At 45.0% G+C, this 25,776-nt stretch overlaps 1 protein-coding gene across 2 annotated transcripts; it reads right to left on the bottom strand.

The window, feature by feature from the left end:
• Positions 1–336: 336 nt before the first annotated feature.
• On the bottom strand, positions 337–21,728 carry LOC310769732 (uncharacterized protein). 2 transcript variants are annotated; one of them, XM_083629403.1, is made up of 9 exons: positions 20,910–21,728; positions 17,938–19,018; positions 17,549–17,611; positions 12,888–13,022; positions 7,608–7,782; positions 5,801–5,899; positions 4,136–4,227; positions 3,027–3,164; positions 337–875 (listed from the first exon to the last, which is right to left on the bottom strand). In XM_083629403.1, the coding sequence occupies exons 1-9, from the start codon at positions 21,044–21,046 to the stop codon at positions 564–566; spliced, it is 2,232 nt and encodes a 743-aa protein (XP_083485529.1). In that variant the 5' UTR covers positions 21,047–21,728; the 3' UTR covers positions 337–563. The 2 variants fall into 2 exon arrangements, with proteins under 2 accessions (XP_083485529.1, XP_083485530.1); XM_083629404.1 differs by lacking the exon at positions 17,549–17,611.
• Between the last annotated feature and the right edge of the window lie 4,048 nt (positions 21,729–25,776).

The raw sequence follows: 25,776 nt of genomic DNA, 5'->3' as shown, positions 1-25,776 counted from the left end.
GAATAGGATCCAAAATGCAGCAGTCTGATTGGTCCTAGAACAGTAGGATTCAGAATGCAGCAGTCTGATTGGTCCTAGAACAATAGGATCCAGAATGTAGCAGTCTGATTGGTCCTAGAATAGGATCCAGAATGCAGCAGTCTGATTGGTCCACAGGAGCCACCCAATCTAGCTCCAGGTGGAAGGGAATCCGCAACCTGATTGGCCTACAGGAGAATCCCGGAATTAGCCAATCACGTGGGGCCCATTGTGTAAATAATGTATATAAAGCAGACATTCTGGGGGAACTCCATTCCTCCTCACCACTATGAGCTGAATAAAGAGCATAAAATCCACTCTTGACTCCGAGTATATTTCACAGTGCACCCTCCCTTTCACAAAATCCTGGGAAGAGGGCATTCTCGGGCACCATGGGATAGACTATTTTCCCAGTGCACCCTTCCACTCAAACTCCATCCCCAAACCCCCAAAATAAATAAAAATTTATATATATAAAAAAACCCAGGCAAGAGCTCCATATTGGGTGCAATGGGAAAGCTGATTTTCCCAGGGCACTCACCCCTTCACACAGCACCCACAAACCCTGGCAGCAGCTCTGTCTTTTGCAGCGGCATCCTCTCGCAGTCTGGGCGGTACCGCGGATGGTTCAGCAAGTCTGGGCCTCTCTCCTCCTCTCTTGAATTCGGGGGTCCAGAAAGGTGGAGGCGACTTGCCCCTGGGCTCCCTTGCAAAGCAGGACAGGTGTGCCCTTGGCTTCCGTTGCCGATGGTCACGTCAAGCGGCTTCGTCCCGTGGGGGCCAAGGGAGCCCCTCTGATCATGGGGTGCTGCCGTGATTCTCTCGTCTGCCAGGGTCTCGGCTGTACATGTGCTTGACTGTTGAGAGAGGAAAACAGCTAGAATGGTGACAGGGAGCGGCTGCCAAGACCACATAACACAGGTCCTGAAAGACATACAGTGGTACCTCGGGTTAAGTACTTAATTCGTTCTTGAGGTCCGTACTTAAGCTGGAACTGTACTTAACCTGAAGCACCACTTTAGCTAATGGGGCCTCCTCCTGCTGCTGCGCCGCTGGAGCACGATTTCTGTTCTCATCCTGAAGCAAAGTTCTTAACCTGAAGCACCATTTCTGGGTTAGCGGAGTCTGTAACCTGAAGCGTTTGTAACCCGAGGTACCACTGTACTTTGGCTCCCAGTACGTTTCTGAGCACAATTCAAAGTGTTGGTGCTGACCTTTAAAACCCTAAACGGCCTCGGTCCAGTATCCCTGAAGGAGCGTCTCCACCCCCATCGCTCAGCCCAGACACTGAGGTCCAGCTCCGAGGACCTTCTAGCGGTTCCCTCCCTGCAAGAAGTGAGGTTACAGGGAAACAGGCAGAGGGTCTTCTCGGTGGTGGCACCCGCCCTGTGGAACGCCCTCCCACCAGATGTCAAGGAAATAAACAACTACACTGGTACCTCAGGTTACATATGCTTCAGGTTACAGACTCCGCCAACCCAGAAATAGTACCTCGGGTTAAGAACTTTGCTTCAGGATGAGAACAGAAATTGCGCAGCGGCGGTGCAGCGGCAGTGGGAGGCCCCATTAGCTAAAGTGATACCTCAGGTTAAGAACAGTTTCAGGTTAAGAACGGACCTCCGGAACGAATTAAGTTCTTAACCCGAGGTACCACTGTATCTGACTTTTAGAAGACATCTGAAGGCAGCCCTGTTTAGGGAAGCTTTTAATATTTGATGAATTATTGTATTTTAATATTTTGCTGGAAGCCGCCCAGAGTGGCTGAGGAAACCCAGACAGATTGGTGGGACATAAATAATAAATTATTATTATTATTATTATTATTATTATTATTATTATTATTATTATTTTCAAATAGCTTCTCTCCCTCTCTGCATGTAAGCAGTGACATTGGAAAATCTGTACTAGAGGAATTCAGTTCCTTCCCTGCCCCCCTTCATTTTTACAATGCCGTATAAATGGATCAGGGCAATGGCCCATCTAGGCCAACATCTTCTTCCCCTGATGGGGGAATCCTACAAGCAGGATCCGTGCACTAGAGTACCCTCCCCTCCTGTGGCTTCCAGCAACTGAGATTCAGAAGCGTTTCTGCCTGCGACTGGCAGAACACAGACATCATGGCTAGGTGGCTCCTCCATAAATTTGCCCAGTCCTCTTTTAAAGCCATCCGAGTTGGTGGCTGCCTGTGGGAGAGAGTTCCGCAGGCTAACACTGAAGGGCTTTCTTTTATCGGCCTTGAATCTTCCAACGCTCAACTTCATTGGATGTCTGTGAGTTCTAGCGTTATGAGAGAGAAGGTGGGGAAAAACCTTCCTCTACTTATTTTCTCCACCCCATGCTTAATTTTGCAAACTTCTATCATGTCGCCTCTTGCATGCCTTTTCTCTTATAACAAAATCCCAAACGCTGTAGCTCAGTGGGGGTGCAATTGCTTTGCATGCAGGTGGTTCTGGGTTCGATTCCCGACATCTCCAGGTAGACCTGGAAGAGGCTCCCTCAAAATCCTGGAGAGCTTCTGCCGGTCCACTGTGGCAAGCTGGCAAGCATGTCTACTGTTGCCACAGCCATTATTATGGTGATTAAGGTAAAGGGACCCCTGACCATTAGGTCCAGTTGTGGCCGACTCTGGGGTTGCAGCGCTCATCTCGCTTTACTGGCTGAGGGAGCCGGCGTACAGCTTCCGGGTCATGTGGCCAGCATGACTAAGCCGCTTCTGGCGAACCAGAGCTGGGCACGGAAATGCCGTTTATCTTACTGCTGGAGCGGTACCTATTTATCTACTTGTACTTTGATGTGCTTTCAAACTGCTAGGTTGGCAGGAGCAGGGACCAAGCAACGGGAGCTCACCCCGTCGCGGGGATTTGAACCGCCGACCTTCTGATCAGCAAGCCCTAGGCTCTGTGGTTTAACCCACAGCGCCACCCGCATCCTTTATGGGGATTAAATCAGGTCTCAATCAATGGATGAAATTATGTCAGCCCACTATTTCAGAGCGATCAACGCCATACTTTCTGGATGGAGGCGAGGCTGAGTTCCATCTTCTTCTTCTGCGATAACGCTGGATTCCAGTGACACACAAGGCTATCGTTCTGGATGCTGTAATTCTTATTCCCAAGCAGCCAGTAAGTCTTCATTTTCCCTTTTCCCTGCCCAGGATGAGAAAGAAAAGGGGAGATTTTTAAACCCTCAGCCTAGCCAAGGTGATGTAACCATGTGTGTGTCTGGGTGGGGGTATTTGGGAATTCTCAGAAGCCAAAGAAATTGGCACAGCCGTGAAATCAGGGGTTCAATATCAGTGCAGCTTCAAATGGTTTGGTCCGCCATCTTGATTCAAAATGGCACCCGGTTGCATCCAGACACAGGCAAAAACCAGCTCCTTGATCTGAGGAACCATAAACCTAAATTTGGTCAAAACCTGTGCAGTTTTGAGAGGGTCCGTCTGCCATCTTGATTCAAAATGGCACCCAACTGTTTCCAAACATAGATGCAAGCATGCTTCTTGGTTTTGTGCAACATTTGGCCAGGATATCTCAAGAGGTGTGCAAACGCACAGCGAATGGAAAAACAACTTTCCAAAACATAAAGTCAATTATTAGGTATTTGGTGTATTTGGTAAATGTAATCAAATTTTTAAAAATAATAATAACAGGAAGTTATTTCCATCCTCTTTTTCTTCATATATAAATCCAGAATGGATTGCAGCCAGTGCTGGTTGTAGACCCACTGAAGTTAGTGGATGTGAGTGACTCTATTAATTTCAACAGGTTTGCTCTGTGTTGAACTTAGTCAGAAACAACCCAGAGTGTGATATCTGGCTCAAACTGGTGCGCCCTAGAAATCTCACTTCATTTTTTAAAAATACAAAATAAAGTTACTAGTCCTCAAGACTAACTTAGGTCCCACTAATTTCAAATTAATACAATTTAGTTGGATACAACCTATAGTTAGTCCTGCTCAGAGCAGACCCATTAATCTCAAGGGATCTCCTCTGATTAAAACTGAGTTGGGCACAACCCCACTGTAAGCTCCTTGGGGCAGAGAACTCGCCTTCCTTTCTCCTTTCTCCTGCAAATGCCCCAGGCTGTGCTAAATGAGTGGAGATAATAGTAGCAGTCACCTTCACTTCAATCTCCCCTCTCAGCTCAATGTCGTAGGCATCGTCCTTCAGCAGCGCAAGGTATGTGGCTGAACTGATGTGGATCTTCTGAGCTGGGAAATGAGTTATCAGAAGACACATAGTTAAATGAGGAGCTGTCCTTGCGCCACCTCCTGGTCAAAAGAGGAAACTGTAGGTCAAACCCCCACAACCCATAATCCTCCTGGTTTGTTTGTTTGTTTGTTTATTGATTGATTGATTGATTGATTTACTACAGTGGTACCTTGGTTCTCAAACTTAATCCGTTCCCGAAGTCCGTTCCAAAACCAAAGCGCTCCAAAACCAAGGTGCGCTTTCCCATAGAAAGTAATGCAAAATGGATTCATCCATTCCAGACTTTTAAAAACAACCTTTAAAACAGCCATTTAACATGAAATTCAAAATTGTAAAAAAGAAAACTTAATAAAAAATTATACACCCACACCCACATATTTATGATGTCAAGAAATAACTATACAACCTTTAAAAGACATCTGAAGGCAGCCCTGTATAGGGAAGTTTTTAATGTTTAATTACGTTTTTGTATATGCTGGACTATTTATGTATGCGACCACGGCTGCGGGGATGTTATTGGCCCAGAGATGGAAAGAAGATAAAGTCCTGACCAGAGAAGAATGGCAGATTAAGTTGATGGATTATGCCGAAATTGCTAAAATGACTGGATGAATCAGAAATCAGGAAGACCAAATTTTTAATAAGGAATGGGGGAAATTTATAACCTCCCAGCATCCTTAACAAACTACAATTCCTAGAATTTCTATGAGAGAAGTCGTGTGCTTTAAATGCATGGTGTGTAAACAGTCTGAGCGTTCTACTCTATGGGCCCAGTAAAATTAATAAGGCTTGGTTAGTCATGCATGTTAACATCAGTGGGTCTACTCTGAGTAGGAGGAGTAGCAAGGGCTACAACCCAAGTACAGTGGTACCTCGGGTTACAAACGCTTCAGGTTACAGACTCCACTAATCCAGAAATAGTACCTTGGGTTAAGAACTAACTTAGTTGGTCTTTAAGGTGCTACTGGAAGGAAAAAAAATTTTTTGTTTGGGTTAAGAACTTTGCTTCAGGATGAGAGCAGAAATCATGCAGCAGCGGCACAGCGGCCCCATTAGCTAAAGTCGTGCTTCAGATTAAGAACAGTTTCAGGTTAAGAACAGACCTCCAGAACAAATTAAGTTCTTAACCCGAGGTACCACTGTAAAACAATTTGGAATCACAGTTGGAAAGAAGATAAAGTCTCAAAAAGGAACGGGGGAAATTGATAATTTATCTTAAAAACCATTGTAAACAGTTAAAATCGTTAGTAGGATTGAAATATCGCTTGTAGTTTAATGGTGAATTTGGATACAATGGAGAGGTAAAAGACTTGGATTATTATAAAAGATTCAGGAGGAAATGATTAAAAATAGGACCCACAAAGGGGGGGAGGGAAGTACAGGAAGTTCTTTGGCATCTTGTTTCTGTGTTGTATGTTTGATATGTGACTGTAAGATTTTAATCTGAAAAACGAAATAAAAAAACCAAAAACCCTGAACAGAATAATGCAAACTGGCTGCAATGGCAAGCTCTCTGGGATCTCGTGGGGCAGAGGGACGTGGAGGGAGGTTTGGCGGGGCACAGCCACTCACGCAGACTGGTGGACTCCATACGAGAGGCCGTGTTCACCGTGTCACCAAAGAGGCAATATCGAGGCATTTTGTGTCCGACGACGCCAGCCACACACGGACCTAGGTGGGAGAAACAGGGAGAGGGAGAGAAGGGTAAATGTCAGGGCATACAGAGATGATTTGTCGTTCAATAACATAAGAAGAACCCACTGGATTAGGCCAGATCCACTCCAGCATCCTTTTCTTATAGTAGCCAATGACAGTGGTACCTTGGTTCTCAAACTTAATCCGTTCCGGAAGTCCATTCCAAAACCAAGGCGCGCTTTCCCATAGAAAGCAACACAAAATGGATTCATCCATTCCAGACTTTTAAAAACAACCCCTAAAACAGGCATTTACAGCGGTACCTCGGGTTAAGAACTTAATTCGTTCTGGAGGTCCGTTCTTAACCTGAAATTGTTCTTAACCTGAGGTACCACTTTAGCTAATGGGGCCTCCCGCTGCTGCTGCACGATTTCTGTTCTCATCCTGAGGTAAAGTTCTTAACCCGAGGTACTTACTCTGGGTTAGTGGAGTCTGTAACCTGAAGCGTCTGTAACCCGAGGTATCACTGTACCATGAAATTTACTATCTAACGAGACCATTGCTCCATAAAATGAAAGCAATGAACAATGTACTGCAGTCACAGAATCAACCAATACAGTAGTGGAACTGGGTTCCACACAGTCACAAAAAACAGGTGAAAAAAACGCAAAAACAAAAACGAAAAATAAATGGCAAAAACAGACCTCAGTGTAACACTCAAATTGGAAGCGTAACACTCAAAACGGAGCCCGTTCGGCTTCTGAAAAAAGTTCGCAAACCGGAACACTTACTTCCGGGTTTGCAGTGTTTGGGTTCCAAGTTGTTTGAGTACCAAGGCGTTTGAGGACCAAGGTACCACTGTATATGGGAAACCAGAGCACAAGAGCTCTCCCCTTGCCAGTGTAGTGTAGTGGTTAAGAGTGGTGGACTCATAATCTGGGGAACCGGGTTTGCGTCTCCGCTCCTCCACATGCAGCTGCTGGGTAACCTTGGGCTAGTCGCACTTCTCTGAAGTCTCTCAGCCCCACTCACCTCACAGAGTGTTTGTTGTAGGGGAGGAAGGGAAAGGAGAATGTTAGCTGCTTTGAGACTCCTTTGGGTAGTGATAAAGAGGGATATCAAATCCAAACTCCTCCTCCTCCTCCTCTTCTGTGGAGGCAGAGCATAGCCATTGTGGCAAGTAGCCATCAATAGCACTCTCCTCCTCCACGAATTTGTCTAATCCTCTCTTAAAGCCACCCACATTGATGGCCATGCCTGCCTCTTGTGGCAGGGAGTTCCATAGTTTAACTTTGTGCTGCGAGGACTGAAATTCAGGAGATTTCTGTCGCGAATCTCCCAGCATTCAGCTTCATTGGATGTCCTCGGATTCCAGAGGGAGAAAAAAATTGTTCCCTGCCGTGCTAAACTTCTACACGTCACCTCTTACTTGCTTTTTCTCTCAACGGGAAAGTCCCAAATGATGCAAACTTTCCCTATAGGCGGAGTCGCTCCATTTCCTTTATCATTGCAGTCACTGATTTAGTTAAATAACGTGCACTGCTTGATTGTAGAACGACAACAACAACCCGACACAAATCAGTTTACAAAAAGAATAAAAATGAAACTATTGGGTTTTTAAAAATCAGTTAAATGCCTTTAAAAAATGATTAAAATTGACAGAAAGGTGAATACCAAGTCAAAGAGTTGGACACCGCTGCCCCCATGTGGCTGCCTCTTCTCCATCTCTGCCAACCTGTCTCACCTGTGTGAATCCCGGCCCGTAGCTGCAGTTTGCCGCTGGGCATGTGGGGTATCACGACTTGCCGGACGGCGGCCACCAAGTCCAGAGCCATCTTGGCGATCTCATCGGCATGTTTCATGCCATTCCTCTCTGGCAAGCCGCTCACGACCATGTAGGCGTCCCCGATGGTCTCCACCTGGTGGGGAAGAGGGACCCAAAAATTGTGGAATTGGAAGAGAACTTGAGGGTCATTTAATCAAGATCTGAGTGAAAATATAAAACATGCTTTTGGTGGCTTGGTCACCAGGCAAATTACGATTGCATGGAGCCCGGACAGCCCCGTGGTTTTCTTCGGAGCTGAGGGCGATGAAACAATCGCTGAGACGGCTAGAGCGTCGGTGGCGGAAAACTCACTCCGAATCTGACCGGACACAGGTTAGAGCTCAACTTCGAGCCTACCAAGTGGCGATAGCGACGGCGAAGAAGACTTTCTTCACCGCCTCTATTGCATCTGCAGAAAATAGTAGCAGGAGACTCTTTCAGGTGGTTCGCAATTTAACGGAACCACCTTTACCACCGGGGCCTTGTAAAGACCCCAAGATCTCCTGCAACGATTTTGCAAAGTTTTTTGCAGATAAAATCACTCATATTTGGAGGGAGCTAGACACCACCGTGGGAGCAGGGAGCAGGGGCGGGAGAGTGCTAGAGCTCTGTCTGGTCAAGTTGCATGGAATCAATTTCAATCCGTTACCCCTGAGGATGTGGACAGGCTGCTTGGACGCGTGAAACCAACCACCTGTCTCCTTGATCCTTGCCCATCCTGGCTAATAAAAGCAAGCCGGGAAGGGCTGGGCGATGGGCTCTGCGGGGTGGTGAATGCTTCCCTCTGTGAGGGAACATTCCCAGATCCGCTGAAAGAGGCGGTCATTAAACCGCTTCTTAAAAAACCATCTTTAGACCCGGCCAGTATGGCCAACTATCGCCCAGTCTCAAATCTTCCATTCTTGGGCAAGGTGATTGAGCGCGTGGTTGCTGAACAACTCCAGGCACGCCTGGAGGATGCGGACCATTTGGATCCCTTCCAATCAGGATTCAGGCCTCATCATGGGACTGAAACTGCCTTGGTCGCGCTGGTTGATGATCTCCGGCGAGCTAGGGACAAAGGTGAGAGTTGTTTCCTAATTCTGCTGGATCTCTCAGCGGCCTTTGATACAATCGACCATAACATCCTTCTGGACCGTCTAGAGGGGCTGGGAGCTGGGGGCACTGTTATGCAGTGGTTTCGCTCCTTCCTCCTCGGCCGTGTTCAGAAAGTGGTGGTGGGGGATGAGTGCTCAGACCCCTGGGCCCTCACTTGTGGGGTGCCTCAGGGTTCTGTCCTCTCCCCCATGCTTTTTAACATCTATATGAAGCCACTGGGAGAGATCATCAGGGGGTTTGGACTGGGTGTCCATCAATATGCAGATGATACCCAGCTCTACCTCTCTTTCAAATCAGAACCAGTGAAGGCGGTGAAGGTCCTGTGTGAGTGCCTGGAGGCAGTTGGTGGATGGATGGCGGCTAATGGATTGAGGTTGAATCCTGACAAGACAGAAGTACTGTTTTTGGGGGACAGGGGGCGGGCTGGTGTGGAGGACTCCCTGGTCCTGAATAGGGTAACTGTGCCCCTGAAGGACCAGGTGCGCAGCCTGGGAGTCATTTTGGACTCACAGCTGTCCATGGAGGCGCAGGTCAATTCTGTGTCCAGGGCAGCTGTCTACCAACTCCACCTGGTACGCAGGCTGAGACCCTACCTGCCCGCGGACTGTCTCGCCAGAGTGGTGCATGCTCTGGTTATCTCCCGCTTGGACTACTGCAATGCGCTCTACGTGGGGCTACCTTTGAAGGTGACTCGGAAACTACAACTAATCCAGAATGCGGCAGCTAGACTGGTGACTGGGGGCGGCCGCCGAGACCACATAACACCGGTCTTGAAAGACCTACATTGGCTCCCAGTACGTTTCCGAGCACAATTCAAAGTGCTGGTGTTGACCTTTAAAGCCCTAAACGGCCTCGGCCCAGTATACCTGAAGGAGCGTCTCCACCCCCATCGTTCTGCCCGGATGCTGAGGTCCAGCGCCGAGGGCCTTCTGGCGGTTCCCTCATTGCGAGAAGCAAAGCTACAGGGAACCAGGCAGAGGGCCTTCTCGGTAGTGGCGCCTGCCCTGTGGAACGCCCTCCCATCGGATGTCAAAGCGATAAATAACTACCTGACATTCAGAAGACATCTTAAGGCAGCCCTGTTCAGGGAAGTTTTTAATCTGTGATATTTTAGTGTATTTTTGGTTTTCTATGGAAGCCGCCCAGAGTGGCTGGGGAAACCCAGCCAGATGGGCGGGGTACAAATAATAAATTATTATTATTATTATTATTATTATTATTACTACTACTACTACTACTATGGGATGCAGGTGGCGCTGTGGGTTAAACCACAAAGCCTAGGGCTTGCTGATCAGAAGGTCGGCGGTTCAAATCCCCACGACGGGGTGAGCTCTCGTTGCTTGGTCCCTGCTCCTGCCAACCTAGCAGTTTGAAAGCACGTCAAAGTGCAAGTAGATAAATATTTTATTTTTTTTGAAAATAATATTTATTACTTTTCCAACAAATTAAACACTACAAAAAAAAATGAACAATACAATACAATACAAAAACACTACATAACACTAACACATTAAACTAACAAAACAAAACAAAAACAGTTTAAAACACATCTACCAATTTCAATATCTTATCTTTCATTCACTTAGTTCAACCACCTCCTCGCACCTCCCTTTTTGTATTCCACTTCTGTTAATTGTTTCAGCAATTCCTTTCCATCTTCCTCTGTTTTCTATCCTATAATTATCTTAACATATTCTAACCTTATTTTTTCCTTTAATACTCCAATAATCTATTTATACTTAATTCCTTATAACATTTCTACTAAAGCCATCTAACTTCATTCCAACATTTTTCTAACATTCATTAATTTTACAGTATTTCTGTAAATAGTCTTTAAACTTTTTCCAGTCTTCTTCCACCGACTCTTCTCCCTGGTCTCGGATTCTGCCAGTCATTTCCGCCAGTTCCATATAGTCCATCAACTTCATCTGCCATTCTTCCCAGGTGGGTAAATCTTGTGTCTTCCAATACTTCGCGATGAGTATTCTTGCTGCTGTTGTTGCATACATAAAAAAGGTTCTATCCTTCTTTGGCACCAATTGGCTGACCATGCCCAGGAGAAAGGCCTCTGGTTTCTTCAGGAAGGTATATTTAAATACCTTTTTCACAAGTAGATAAATAGGTACCACTCTGGCGGGAAGGTAAACGGCGTTTCCGTGTGCTGCTCTGGTTCGCCAGAAGCGGCTTAGTCATGCTGTACTCCCTCGGCCAATAAAGTGAGATGAGCGCCACAACCCCAGAGTCGTCCGTGACTGGACCTAATGGGCCCCTTTACCTTTACCTTTACTACTACTACTATTTTTTTTTTATAAATTTTTTATTGGTTTTTGAACACATATTAAAAGACAATACAACACAATACATAGACAAACAAACATATAAACATGTATAATTTCTTGACCTTTCTTTCCTAAAACCTTCTTTCAGCGACTTCCCCATACCTCCCCTTTCTGCATCCCTGTTTTAAATCATTCCAGCAACCCCTAATTTCAATTTCTTATAGCACTTTCTTTAACTCTTTTTTTTCATGTCCAATTGTTTGTCACTGCAATTCTATTTTGCATTACCCAAGACATTTTAACATTCATTAATTTTACAGCAATTCTTAAGATAAACTTTAAATTTCTTCCAGTCTTCCTCCACCGTCTCTTTCCCTTGGTCACGGATTCTGCCAGTCATCTCCGCCAGTCCCATGTAGTCGATCACCTTGGTCTGCCATTCTTCCAGTGTGGGTAGTTCTTGTGTCTTCCAATACTTTGCTAAAAGTACTCTTGCTGCTGTTGTAGCATACATAAAGAATGTCCTGTCTTTCCTTGACACCAATTGGCCTACCATGCCCAGGAGGAAAGCTTCTGGTTTCTTCACGAAAGTGCATTTAAGCACCTTTTTCATTTCATTATAAATCATTTCCCAGAAGACCTTAATCCTAGGGCACGTCCACCAAAGGTGGTAAAAGGTACCTTCAGTTTCCTTACATTTCCAACATTTGTTATTGGGCGTGTGGTAAATTTTTGCCAGCTTGACTGGGGTCATGTACCACCTATATATCATTTTCATAATGTTCTCTCTTAAGGCATTACATGCCGTGAACTTTATACCGGTGGTCCATAACTGTTCCCAATCAGCAAACATAATGTTATGACCAATGTCTTGTGCCCATTTAATCATAGCTGATTTAACCGTCTCATCCTGTGTATTCCATTTCAACAGCAAGTTATACATTCTTGACAGATTCTTAGTATTGGGTTCCAATAGCTCTGTTTCTAATTTTGACCTCTCCACCTGGAAGCCAATTTTCCTGTCCAGTTTGAAAACTTCATTTATCTGATAGTAATGAAGCCAATCTCTTACTTTTGACTTCAATTTCTCATAGCTCTGCAATTTCACTTTTCCCTCCTCCTTTACTACTACTACTACTACTACTACTATTACTACTACTACTATAAATTTATTTTTACCTGCCTTTTACCCTAAGGGTAGTTAAGACACAATATTAAAAGCAGTTTGAAATGACTTACAATCTCAAAAATAGGCATCCCGAGTGTCAAAATAGGTGCATCTCCAGCAAATCTTTATATATATATATATACATATGGTTGTTAATCACATATCCAACATACAACATAAATACAAGATTCCAAAGAACCTCCTGGACTTCCCTCTTCCCCTTTGTGGGTCCTATTGTTAATCATTTCCTCCTGCATCTTTTCCTATAATCCAAACCTTTTGAATTATGTCCAAAATTCACCATTAAACTACAAGTGTTATTCCAATCCTACTAACTGTTTTTGCTGGTTACAATGATTTTTAAGATAAATTCTAAATTTCCCCCATTCCTTATTAAAATTTTGAACTTCTTGATTTCTGATTCTTCTGGTCATTTCAGCCATTTCAGCATAATCCATCAACTTGATCCATCAAGTTGATCTCCAGAAAACCTTATGTTGGTTGTTATTATTATTCACAATGGCCCTGCCAGGTAGGCCCCTGGAAGGAAAGCGCTCTGGCTACTCCATCGTTTTTGGGTTGCCCTCCTCTTTTTCTGCCTCATAAGTCTTCCCTGACCACGGCGCTGCTTTAACAAAGCCGGAAGCCACTGACCTTGTAAACGTCGTAGGATTCGATCCGGGTATCGAAGCAGACATAGAGGTTGTTGAGCATCTCAACCACCTGTAACGGGGTGCAGGAGGCGGCGATGCTGGTGAAGCCCACGACGTCCGAGAAGAAGATGGTTACCTGTTGTGGGGAGATGGATTGGGCTGTATTATCATGCCTCATCATCATAAGGAGAAAATCCAAAACTATGGCTATGAAGCAATGGGAGTTCTTAAATGATTCTTTACAAAACCAGGGCTCGACTATAAAAATCTGGTTGTGTTTAGAATAATCTTGTGCGTAATATAAAAAAATACAAAGTGAGACGTTAAGGAAATCCAAAGGGAAAATATGAAGAACAGAGGATCTGACGAACGGATTAAAAACGCGTGAGGCAAACGGTGGAAGTCTTTTTTTTTAAAAAAACACTTTTTAAGGTAGATACGGACAAGATGAAATTATAAAATTGAATATAAATATAGATGGGAAATGGCTATATATAGTGAATACTTATCTACCGGTACTTTAAAAATTTTTCACCTATGATCTTTTTCTTTTACTTCTTTATTTTTTCTTTGTTCTTTTTTTCCTTTTTTCTGATATCTTATCTTTCATTTCACTCCTTTATTGTGAATAGCATTTTATAGAGGTATAAATAACTGTAAATATGAAAAGAGACAAAGTATTCTCTAATTTTTTTCCTTGGTTATATGTATTTTCTTTTTCTTTTGTATTTTCTTTTGTTGTAAATATGTGTGTTTTCTAATTTGTACCTAATAAAAATGTAATTTTTTAAAAATTATACCTCTCCAACAAAGGGGCTGGCTCCTGGGTTACAGGTAGAGCTGGCTCCAGGTTGGGGGGGGGCTCCATAAGGTGACCACTTTCCTACTGCAGGGGTGCCCCAGGCCTTCTTGGAAGTAGAGGGGAGGCAGTGGTAATAGTGCAGACTCACCAAGTTGTGGGATGCAATCCACTGGGAGCAGTCAAATACAACATTCCTTGTTTTCCTAGAGTGGACATGCAAGGGGATGTTGGTCCAGCCAGTCAAAACTTCCTGTACCTCCTGGGCTGGAGCATCCTTCCTTGCATGTGACTACCTGTTCAGGTAATAAAAGGACGAGTCACGCAGCACCCCTTCCCTCTTTTTGACTTCCTTCGTCGTTTGACCAGCTTTTAGCCAGGACTGCTCTGCTTGCTCTCAGCTAGCAGTAGCACTGAGATTACTCCCCATATGGGGTAGATCCACATGTACATATTTGTAACTAAGTCTGCCTTCATGGATTCAACTGTGAACTGATGTGAGTAAACTTCTTTTATTGACTTTCAATAAGATTGTTGAGTCTTTATTCTTTTAAGAGGAATTAAAGGGAATTTGAGGGATGTGGGTGGCGCCGTGGGTTAAACCACAGAGCCTAGGACTTGCCAATCAGAAGGTCAGCGGTTCGAATCCCTGCAACGGGGTGAGCTCCCGTTGCTCGGTCCCTACTTCTGCCAACCTAGCAGTTCGAAAGCACATCAAAGTGCAAGTAGATAAATAGGTACCGCTCCGGAAGGAAGGTAAACGGTGTTTCCGTGCACTGCTCTGGTTCGCCAGAAGCGGCTTAGTCATGCTGGCCACATGACCTGGAAGCTGTACGCCGGCTCCCTCAGCCAATAAAGCGAGATGAGCGCTGCAACCCCAGAGTCGGTCACGACTGGACCTAATAGTCAGGGGTCCCTTTACCCTTTACCTAAAGGGAATTTACCAGGAATATACAATTCAATCTGAAGACAGACTGAATTGTATAATAGTGAGAGGCTTACACAAGCCTGCAACCAGCTATCTGCTGTGCATGTGGGGAATGTAACTCTGCTACATAAAGAAACTCACTAGCGCAAGTTAGGAAGGATATTAATAAACAATATATCCTCTCCTGCCACGCTGAACATTCCCACACAAGTGTCCCTATTTTCCAGGGACAGTCCCGGATTTACAGAAGCCGTCCCAGGTTCTGATTTGATCCTGGAATGTCCCGCTTTTCTTTAGGACATCTCTATGTTCAATGGAGAAAAGTTGAAGGGTATGGTCAGAGGTCCTTATTTTCATCGGAGAAATGTTGGAGGGTATGGAGTTATATGACACACACACCCCCGAGCCACCTGAAGCCAGTTGTTTAAATGTTTAATGTTTTATTGCATTTTATATATGTTGCAAGTCACCCAAGAGTGGGTGGGGTAACCCAGTCAGATGAGTGGGGTACTGTATAAGTCAGGCATAGGCAAACTCATCCCTCCAGATGTTTTAGGACTACAACTCCCATGATCCTTAGCTAACAGGACCAGGTCAGCGATGATGGGAATTGTAGTCTCAAAACATCTGGAGGGCCGAGTTTGCCTATGCCTGGTATAAGTATATAATAATAATAATAATAATAATAATAATAATAATAATAATAGAATAAGACATCCCTATTTTCATCGGAGAAATGTTGGAAGCTACCCCTGGAGCTGCTGTTTCAATTTCCCATTTTAGCATCTTGGGAAATCAAAATGGCTGCTCCCAGACCTTCGCTAGCGGGACTGCTCTTTAAATTTCCCCACAGTCCATCGAAGCATGGCCACCATCATGAGCATTGTGGGAAATAAAAATGGCTGCTCCAGACGTTGTGGTGGCTCTTAGCAGGCTGCTCCTCTTCCAGGCCAAACCGTCACGGGAGAAGTGTTTAAGCAGCTATCACATCTACACAATAGATAGCCGTGTGCTTACTTGTTTATTACATTTTTGTCCCACCTTTTTCTCCGCAGGAGCTCCAGGTGGCTCACTCATTTAACCCCCACAACAACCCTGTGAGGTGGGTCAGGCTGAGAGGCAATGACTGGCCCAGTGAGTTTCACAGACTAGTGGAGATTCGAACCCAGGTCCCAGTCCAGAACTCTAACCACTACACTACTCCAGGTTTGGGAAAATGGCTCCACAGGAGGGTTTGAGGAAAGATGTCTTTCCCATGATTATGAAGTGATGCTTAAAGCCCTCTTTGATATTCTGTCCTAAAGGCTGCCTGGATCCTCGCTTAATTCTTCGTTTCCCCCCTCTGAATTCCCTATAGCTGCCGCAATTATCTCCAGATGTCTTTCTGCAATTCTCTCCTCCAAGGCTTCGTCTTTGATGCCGAGGGTTCTGATCCGGCTGTTCGTAATTGCTCAATTACGGGATTGTTTAGGAAATTACACCTCTCGTTGAAATGCAAATGTGATTCTTTGTCAGGGTGGGGTGCGGTCAAGAGGGTCCCCCTGCATGACGATCCCCGAGCACCCAGAGATGAGAGAGGAGATGGTGAAAATGAAGTCATTTATTTCCCTGCGAGGTACCATTTCCTGGCAAACCTTTGGGGAGCAGAAGGCGTTTCAAAATGGTTGCCAACATGTGACCACTCAAGAGGTGCGAGGGAACTATGAGGAGCAGTGGCTCTTCATAGAATTGCAGAGTTCCACTAGTCCAACACCTTGCAGTGCCACTGGACCCCAGGACTCTCCTTTCGATTTTTATCACTAAGGCATAAAGACAACAGCCGATAAAATATTTTGTTATTGAGAATTTTGGACTGTCTCGCTAGAGTGGTGCATGCTCTAGTTATCTCTCGCTCAGACTACTGCAATGTGTTCTATGTGGGTCTACCTTTGAAGGTGACCCGGAAACTACAACAAATCCAGAATGCAGCAGCTAGACTGGTGACTGGGAGCGGCCACCGAGACCACATAACACCAGTCCTGAAAGACCTACACTGGCTCCCAGTACGTTTCCGAGCACAATTCAGTGTTGGTGCTGACCTTGAAAGCCCTAAATGGCCTCGGCCCAGTATACCTGTAGAAGTGTCTCCACCCCTATCATCCAGCCCGGACACTGAGGTCCAGCGCCAAGGGCCTTCTGGCGGTTTCCTCCCTGCGAGAAGCAAGGCTACAGGGAACCAGGCAGAGGGCCTTCTCGGTAGTGGCACCCGCCCTGTGGAACGCCCTCCCACCAGATGTCAAAGCGAAAAACAACTACCAGACTTTTAGAAGACATCTGAAGGCAGCCCTGTTTAGGGAAGCTTTTAATGTTTAACAGACTATTGTATTTTAATATTTTGTTGGAAGCTGCTCAGGGTGGCTGGGGAACCCCAGCCATATGGGCAGGGTATAAACAATAATTTTTTATTATTATATTATTATTATCTGAACGAAAAACTGTTCATTTGGCATTTGGGGAAAGGGGTCTGTTGGGAAGCTGAAAGCCTCAAGCCTCTTGGCGTGTTATCTGTTTTCATTTATTCGATTTATTTGCAAAATTTCCTACCCTGTCGACATATACCACCACTCTACTCTGGGCCACGCTTTCAGAATAAAAATCTGCTCACGCTCAGAAATACATCGGAAAACACAACTAGGATTGTCCTCTGTATCACTTGATGTGCTTGCTCTCATTTTGAAAAGGTATCTATTCATTTAAAAATATTTTGATACTACACTGCGCTACACTACACTGAAATGTTGAAATGTTTCTTTGATTGTCCTCGAATCTTCCTGCTACGCTTGCCATCCTCTTGTGCTACATTGCTAGGACCTCGGAGAGACCAGCGTTCAAATCCCTCCACTTGGAGGTCACTGGATGGCCTTGGGGCCAGTCATTGCATCTTGGTCTAACCTACCTCACAGGGTTGTTTTGAAGATTGACTGAGGAGGGAGATCACTGGGTACAACGCCTTGAGTTCCTTGGAGAAAAAAGTGGGATTTAAAGGTTAATAATAATAATTTTTAAAATGTAACACGGTGGAGAACATTTGAAGGCTGAAAGATGCTGTTTCTAGCAGCCCTGAACTCACTGGCAGAGAAAATGTGGCTGGTTTCTCACTGTTTTGTAGGATGTTTTCGATGGAGGTGGTTTGCTGCACTGGGACCCTTTGGGAGGAAAGGTGGGATACAAATTTTATTATTTATTTATTCTCTGCACTGACTGCCCTTGAGCGACATCCCTGAATCGAAGAGACCAGGCTAGCGGTGTGCAAGGTGTGCAAGTCACCTGTGACGGCATTTTTACCTGGTCGTAATTTTCCGCCTCCACATGCTTGCGTTTCCTTAGCTGCTTGGCGACAGATTTGGGCAACATCTGGTGCAGGAGGTCCTCAGCCAAGCTCCGCTCACGCTTCAAATCCTCTGTCCGTTCCTTGAGGCTCCTGGCGTAATTCCGGATCCAATCTGTCATCTCCTTGAACGACACCAGGACGATGGGGTAGATGAGGCTGGCGACCGCCAGCAGGCAGATCTTGAGGCTCACCAGGGAGAGGATATCTCTGGATTTCTTGCTGAGCCTCTGCCGGCTCTTCTCCCACAAGCAAGCCTGCAAGGAGTCCAAGTCCTTCACCAAATGCTCGTCCGGTGGCAATGGCGAGGGTGGTGGGGAGAAAACTGGGATGCCCCCATATTGGGTGGAAGAGATGGAGAGGTTTGGGTTCTCCGCCCAACACCCTCGAACGCTTTCAGATGCGATGACGGAATAGGTCAGAACGGCAGACATTTGGTACCACAGGCCTTGGGCGTCCACAGAAGATGATGGAGGCATCTCTTGGGACTTCAGGAAGCCTCCTTTGGTTCTGAGGATGGCTCTGAGGGACGCCACGTCAACCCAATCTGGGTTCGACTTTATCACTTCAATGTCTTCCTCAGGACTCCCAAACACCTCGAGGATTTCGGAAACAATCCTGGACCACGCGAGACCCATCACCGCCGCTTGGGTGCCGTTCAGCTTCTCCCTGATCTCACTGGCGAAAGTTTGGCACCCAAAGTCTTCCTTGCATGCCACCCTCATACCATGGTCCTTCCCTCCGGATCCCTCGCAGGAAACTGCAAATTTCCCCAACGCGCGATCCAGGAAGAACGTGTTCAGTGCTTTGCCCTCGCCATCTTCCTGGCTACGAATCTCATCTCTGAAGAGGCTAGCGAGATGGAGGACCCAGACGGTCTGGCAGGAGGGGATGCTGGCGAGGGCCGCCTTGGCGTTCCTCCACGATTCCAGAGTTTTGCTTAAATCCAGAGAGATGCTCCCCATCAGGGTGGCCACGGAGACCAGGCAGGCGACCAGGATTCGCCTCACTGTCTTGCTGGTGCTACAGGGACAGAAGCTGAGGAAAGGAAAGGAGAAACTGGTTAATTTTGTCCCCTTCACAAGCGGAAAGATATGCAGACTCATAGAATTGTAGAGTTGGAAAGCAACCGAAGGATCATCTGGTCCAACCCCTGCAATGCAGGAATCACAGCTGAGTCAATATCAATCTCAGTTTTTCTCCCTTTCGTGTTTTCCCATTCATAAGTTCATTTCTCCACATTTTCACGTCACGTCAGGTTTTCCCAGCTGGATAAACGGGACATAAAGTAAATAAAAACAGTTTAAAGCAAGAAGACAACAAATAAATTTAAAGCAAGGCTAAAACCCTAAAAAATGGTGGCAGTTTTAGTCTTCCTTTAGGTGCTTTTGTTGTCTCAAGTGTTATTAATGGTTTTAAATTACCTTATGTGTAAATCGCCTTGAGAAGGCAGTTAATAAATCAATGGTGTGTATCTGTATCTAATCTATATCTGTATCTGGGGTATTTTTTTAAAAAAGACCTGATGAAAAATCAGCAGCCTTTTTGATGGGTTATTCTTATCTTTTTGGATGATGAATTATTCTTAATGCCAATAGGAATTGGTGGTGTTTGTTTTTTCCTCTTCCTTATCCCTTTCCCCCTCTGCTATATTTGTAATAAAACACACACATAAGAGCACCTCTGTGCAAATAAATAAAAAGAGGGAAAATAGAACACCACTTTTTTTCCAGAGCAACTATAGTGAAAATGATGCAACTGGACAACATAGCATTTGATGGTGAGTTAATAGGAGAAAAAATTATTCTGAAAGATTGCTTCATGAATTTGCTGCGGAGCTTAGGATTTTTTTGATGAACCCATAGGGCAAGATGGGGCTGTGGCGATGATCTAGAAATGTGATGATTTAACATCCTCCTCTGCAATAAAATTTATTGGTTTCCTACTTAGCCTTCCCGTTTGAAACGAGTTTAGCAAACTAGAAAAGTCTAGCAAACATTTATCTCACACAAATTGGTTTAGATATCAGCTGTTTTATTGATGCAAACTGGGGGGGGGGGAATCCAAAATGGATCGCAAGATGTTTTAGACAAAAATATGAACATTTGAGGGAACAAATGGTTTGCATTTGTGAATAATTTCATTCCTTTCTTAGCTTTGCTTCTGAGCTATTCAATTTTCTGTTTCTAACAATACAAGTTTTTACGTTTCAAGTTAACCGTGCAATTTTTAAAACAAAAACACCTAGCAATCTCAATGTTTTTAAAAAACAGTTTCTAGGTCACTAGCCCTTTCATTTTCTCCTACTGCACCTTTTATATTTAAATCTACGATTCAGTAAAATAATTATACATTGTGGATAGCACAGAACAAATTCGTGTAAATGAAAAACTTAATTGTAATCAATTTCTTTTCTCTGTCCATCTTTGATAATTCTTATCCCCAATCAGTTTGCTTGGCTTGAATTATCCAGCTTTTCACTCAAGAGATGAAATTTAATTTTCTCAATGGGTTTAACAGTTTGGGGGATTGTGCAGAGGGGATCAGCTGAACAAGGTTTGCATTCTGGTGGTAAATTTCGGTTCCTTGGTTAGTTTATGGTTCATCTGAATAATATTTTTTAAAGCTTTTTATATTCAGAATCTGGTCCATCAATTTGACCAAATCTCAGTCTGTTTCCTTAGCCAGTTTCAAAGTTGTTTGATTGCTGTTTTATGCTGTCTAGATCAATTTCTGCTGCCTTGTTTTTCCTATTTATGAAAAAGCATATTAAATACACAAACACACACAACCATTCTTTTCTGATAGCTCCCGGCTTCCTAGGTCTCCTGGATCTCTCCCCTCCCTGAAACCTCCCACTTTTTTCCCCTTTCCAGTAAAAATTCAGCACAACTTTTCTCCTGGTTTTTGTCTCCTTTACAGCACCTACCTGCAGGTTGCACAGCTGTTCCACGAGTTCCCTTGCCCCCAAACTTGCTCTTCCTTGCCGTTGTCTTGCTTGAGGTTGGATTTCCCCTTGAGTGAAGTTGAGGAGGTAAAAAACCGTTGGCTGCGCACTCCAGACATGGAACCCTTCCCAGACTTGGGGACTGGTAAACAGAGATTATGGGAATTGGCCAGAGATGATACCTTGTTCAAAAGCTCCTTTGATTCCCAGTGCCTGGAAGCAGCAGTTATCCCCCTCTGGAGGCTTGGTAGGGTACCAGTGGCTCTCCCCTCTCTGTGTGTAAAGGGCGGTGCTGATGCTGGAAGAGCAACTGAGATGTCTGTTTGTGGCAAAAGATGGAGAGGACCCACAGAACCATTCCAGGTCCGCAAGCCGTGTTGGCTAACTCCCTACGCTGATCATGCAAACGGTGGGAGCAGAATTATCTAGCAGCTGTAACTGGGGGAAAGGCGAGTGGTTAGACTTAAATATGTTTGGGATGCAAACTCTCCCTAATGAAAATTCATTTGCAAAGTTTTTAAATGTGCGCTTGCATGGAAAATTTATTTGCTCATTTATTCCAGCTATTTCTTTCAAAACGTAAAGCCAGCATAAAGTGAAAAACGCTCTCTTTATTCATTCTGTGTTGCCAGCTATAGTGCAGATGGGAGAAGCAGTTTGCTCCTGTGTGGTGCACCCTGGCTCTCAGAAGGTACAGATCCAGACCCCAGCTTAAAAAAGGCTCCCCGCCCCTGCTGGAACTGAAGGCGAGGACTGTGTTGCAAATAACATCAGTTTTCAAAAAAGAAAAGGCACTAGCTGGTTAATTGTTATGTACTGAGTTGAATAGGATCCAAACTGCAGCAGTCTGATTGGTCCTAGAACAATAGGATCCAAAAGGCAGCAGTCTGATTGGTCCTAGAACAATAGGATTCAGAATGCAGCAGTCTGATTGGTCCTAGAACAATGCAGCAGTATGATTGGTTGGCAGGAACCACCCAATCATGCTCCAGATAGAAGTGAATCCACAACCTGATTGGCTTACAGTAGAATTCCGGAATTAGCCAATCATGTGCAGCCCATTGTGTAAATAATGTATATAAAGCAGATACTTTGAGGGGACTTTCATTCATTCCTCCTCACCACTATGAGCTGAATAAAGAGCATGAAATCACTTTGCGACTCTGAGTATATTTCATTAATGCTCACTAGGATGAAGCCCCACTGCAGGCACTAGAACAGGCAAAGGCAACCTCGGCTCTCCAGATGTTTTGGAACTACAATTCCCATCATCCCTGACCACTAGTCCTGTTAGCTAGGGATCATGGGAATTGTAGTCCCAAAACATCTGGCGGGCCGAAGTTGCCTATGCCTGCACTAGAATTTAATTTTGGGTCAAAATGCCTATATAGGATTGGGGTTCACACACATGGTATAGAACTCCGGCACAAATGGCGTATATAGTGAAAGGGTTTAGTCCCAAATGCTGGCATTGTGGTCAGGAAAAAGGACTACATTCACACATGTGGTGGGAATGTAATCTGGTTAAGGAATATTGGCAAAAGATTATTAAGGTAATTTCTGGACTATTTCAAATAAACATAGAAGTTAATAGGGATTTGTTATTTTCGGGAATACTGGGAAATAACAAAGTAAAGAGTAATAAGCAAGAGTTGTACAAGATTATGATTCTAGCTGGAATGGCAGTTATTGCTTTGGGATGGAAAGAAAAGGCCAAATGGAATATGGAAAAATGGAATGATTATGTTTTTGAATACGTACCATCAGAAATATTCGCACAGATAGTGGCAGAGGATAGATGGGAAAATAAACGCCAAAGAATCACAAATAAATGGGCATTTTACAGGAACTGGATAGAAAGAGGGGAAGCCAACCCTAACATACAAGCTCGAATGAACAGTCTGTCTACATGGATAAAGATATGAAGAAGGAAGGCCTGACCGGGGGTGGGGGGGGTGGGGGTGGAGTGGGGAGGGAGGGAGGGGAAAAAAAGGAAAAAGAAAAGGTAAACTGGATGGTATTTTGAATGGATTTTGTTATGTAAGCCCTTTTTCAGAAACCATATATATTAATGTTATGTAGTTAGGCACTGTAGTATGAATGAATTTTGTTCTGTATTCTTTGTTTTATAGTATATATATAATAATGTTATGTTACTAAGCAAATTTAATAAAACGGGGGGGGGGGAGGATTGGGGTTCACAGGTCTTCCTCCCCACATCAGTTGAGTCTCTGAAGCAGGGGTGGCCAGTCATTTGGGGGCAAATGGGGCATTGCCTCACTAACCGTAGTCTGCTGTCAGCCAGCCCCCACCTGCCTACTTGCCAACCAGCCCTGTGGGGTGGCCCTGCCTGCCAGCGTAGTCTCAGCGCTGCCCTTGTAGAATTCAGCAGGCAGGAGGAGGAGGATGGGAGTGAAACTAGAATTAGTTTCCCATTTCATATCAGGTGATGAAACAGGATGGCACTGACTTGCCCGTCCCTCAAAAATGCCATCTAAGAAGAGGAAAGGAATTCCTGCAGCAGGGCACTTTCCCCCCCCCCTTCCCTTCTTGAATGTACACTCTGTACAGTGGAAGACCCTGCAGTATGAGGAGACCAGTCTTATAGCACACAGTCAACCCAAGTGAAGGTGACAATCTTCTTGTCATTGCCCCAGTCCCATCCTTGAAACTACAGTCTGTAAAGAGGAAAGAAGGAGACTGTTACGTTGTGGGCGAACATATCAGACGACACAGCGATTTTTCCAAAGCAGCTCTTTATTTGTAAGCTGGAACAGAACTGAACTGAGGAGCTCAGTCAGCCTGCTTATATAGAGCTCCACTAGAATGCAACAGTAACCATTTTCTGTAACTAGCCAATCACTGAACGTCACTTTCGATCCTTCATTTGCATAACTATCTACAGTATCCCCCTGCTGGCCCAGGGTGAGAACTTCAGTACATAACAGAGACACTCTAAGCAGAACAGGAGGAGAGAATTGCCTTCTACGGAGCTCATTCACAGGGTCGTCTTAAGCATATGTGGCGCCAGAGTGCAAAGATCCAGCCGGCGCCCCTAGGTTACCCAGAGTTTTTAGGGGTGGGGGACCCCAAAGTTGTTGGCTTTTTAAAGGAAATAATTGTTTGCCTTTAGAACGGTTGTGGGACACAGGGACTCACAGCGCCAACCAAAAGGGGTGCCAGCACCCCGGGGTATACAAAGGGGGGTGCGGGTTCCATGCTGGGGGGGACAAAATGTCGGGCAGCACGCACAGTCCCCCTGCATGGCGGTTAACTGTTTTGGCTGCGCCTGCAGCACCCGGAGTGCCGTGTAACGTTGTGGGCACTGTGCGACGCATCCTGATACGTGCACCAAGCTGCGGGTTCTTTTGCTGGCTTTTCTGCTGTCAGCACACGCTCCCAGCGTCGTCCAACATGGCCTGCCAGTGCAGAACGATGGGGAATGCAAGCGGCATGGGAGGCAACAACTCCAGACAAGATCCGTGTACTCCTATTCATCGGGTTTTGTTGCTGCCTTTGGTGCTGTCGGTGCACGACAGATCCCACCACAACATTACACGCCGCTCTGGGCATAGTGCCAAAACAGTTAGCTGCCATGCAGCTGGGGCAAGGATATAGCCAGTGTAGGATATAGCCAGTGCCAGATTTATGTATAGGTTAAGTAGGCTGAATCCTAGGGCCTCTAAATCTAGGGGGCCTGGCCAGCCTGCCCGCTCCCCAGCAAACCTCCCCTCTCCCAAAATTGCAAACCCAATACTTCATGCGAGGGCAGGGCAACTTGGGCCTCTAAATCAAGGGGGCCTCGCCAGCCTGCCATGTCCACAGTGCCCAGTGGGGCCCAATTTGAAGAAGTGAAAAAATGTCACTTTTGGCAATTCACTCAAAAATGGTTCCAAACGGTTGCAAATGCTCCCCTGAAAGGTTTGGCGGTCGAAACAGAAGGCTTTTTATCACAGGACAAGAAATCAGCCCTCGACAACTTAATTGGCAAAAAAATTTTTTTTGAAAAAAATCCCTAAGCCCCGGGTCACAATTTCATCAAAAATCTGACTTTCGGGAATTCACTCAAAAATGGTGCCATACGGGTGCAAATGCTCCTCTGAAAGGTTTGGCGGTCGAAACAGAAGTCTTTTTATCACAGGACAAGAAATCAGCCCTCGACAACTTAACCGGAAGAAATTTTTTTTTTGAAAAAAATCCCTAAGCCCCGGGGTCACAATTTCATCAAAAATCTGACTTTCGGCAATTCACTCAAAAATGGTGCCAAACGGGTGCAAATGCTCCCCTGAGAGGTTTGACGGTCGAAACAGAAGGCTTTTTATCACAGGACAAGAAATCAGCCCTCGACAACTTAACCGGCAAAATTTTTTTTTTTGAAAAAATCCGTAATTTCATCAAAAATCTGACTTTCGGCAATTCACTCAAAAATGGTGCCAAACAGGTTCAAATGCTCCCCTGAAATGTTTGACGATCAAAACTGAAGGCTTTTTATCACAGGAAAAGAAATCAGCCCTCGACACCTTAACTGGCAGAAAAAGATTTTTTTAAAAAAATCCCTAAGCCCCGGGGTCACAATTTCATCAAAAATCTGACTTTCGGCAATTCACTCAAAAATGGTGCCAAACGGTTGCAAATGCTCCCCTGAAAGGTTTGGCGGTCGAAACAGAAGGCTTTTTATCACAGGACAAGAAATCAGCCCTCGACAACTTAATCGGCAAAATTTTTTTTTTTTGAAAAAATCCCTAAGCCCCGGGGTCACAATTTCATCAAAAATCTGACTTTCGGCAATTCACTCAAAAATGGTGCCAAACGGGTGCAAATGCTCCCCTGAAAGGTTTGGCGGTCGAAA

Source organism: Podarcis filfolensis (assembly GCF_964270895.1).
Source record: "Podarcis filfolensis genome assembly, chromosome: 8".
NCBI classification, from domain to species: Eukaryota; Metazoa; Chordata; class Lepidosauria; order Squamata; family Lacertidae; genus Podarcis; species Podarcis filfolensis.
This window is presented reverse-complemented; position numbering and strand designations above follow the sequence as displayed.

What these genes read in the sequence shown, in the direction of transcription:
- LOC310769732 (XM_083629403.1), bottom strand. Translation starts at nt 21,046, where the DNA reads ATGTCTGGAGTGCGCAGCCAACGGTTTTTTACCTCCTCAACTTCACTC. An exon ending in AATCCTACGACGTTTACAAG is followed by an intron (nt 7,783 to 12,887) that starts GTCAGTGGCTTC and finishes CTTCCCCACCAG; the next exon opens with GTGGAGACCATCGGGGACGC. An exon ending in GAGGGGAGATTGAAGTGAAG is followed by an intron (nt 3,165 to 4,135) that starts GTGACTGCTACT and finishes CATCCTGGGCAG; the next exon opens with GGAAAAGGGAAAATGAAGAC.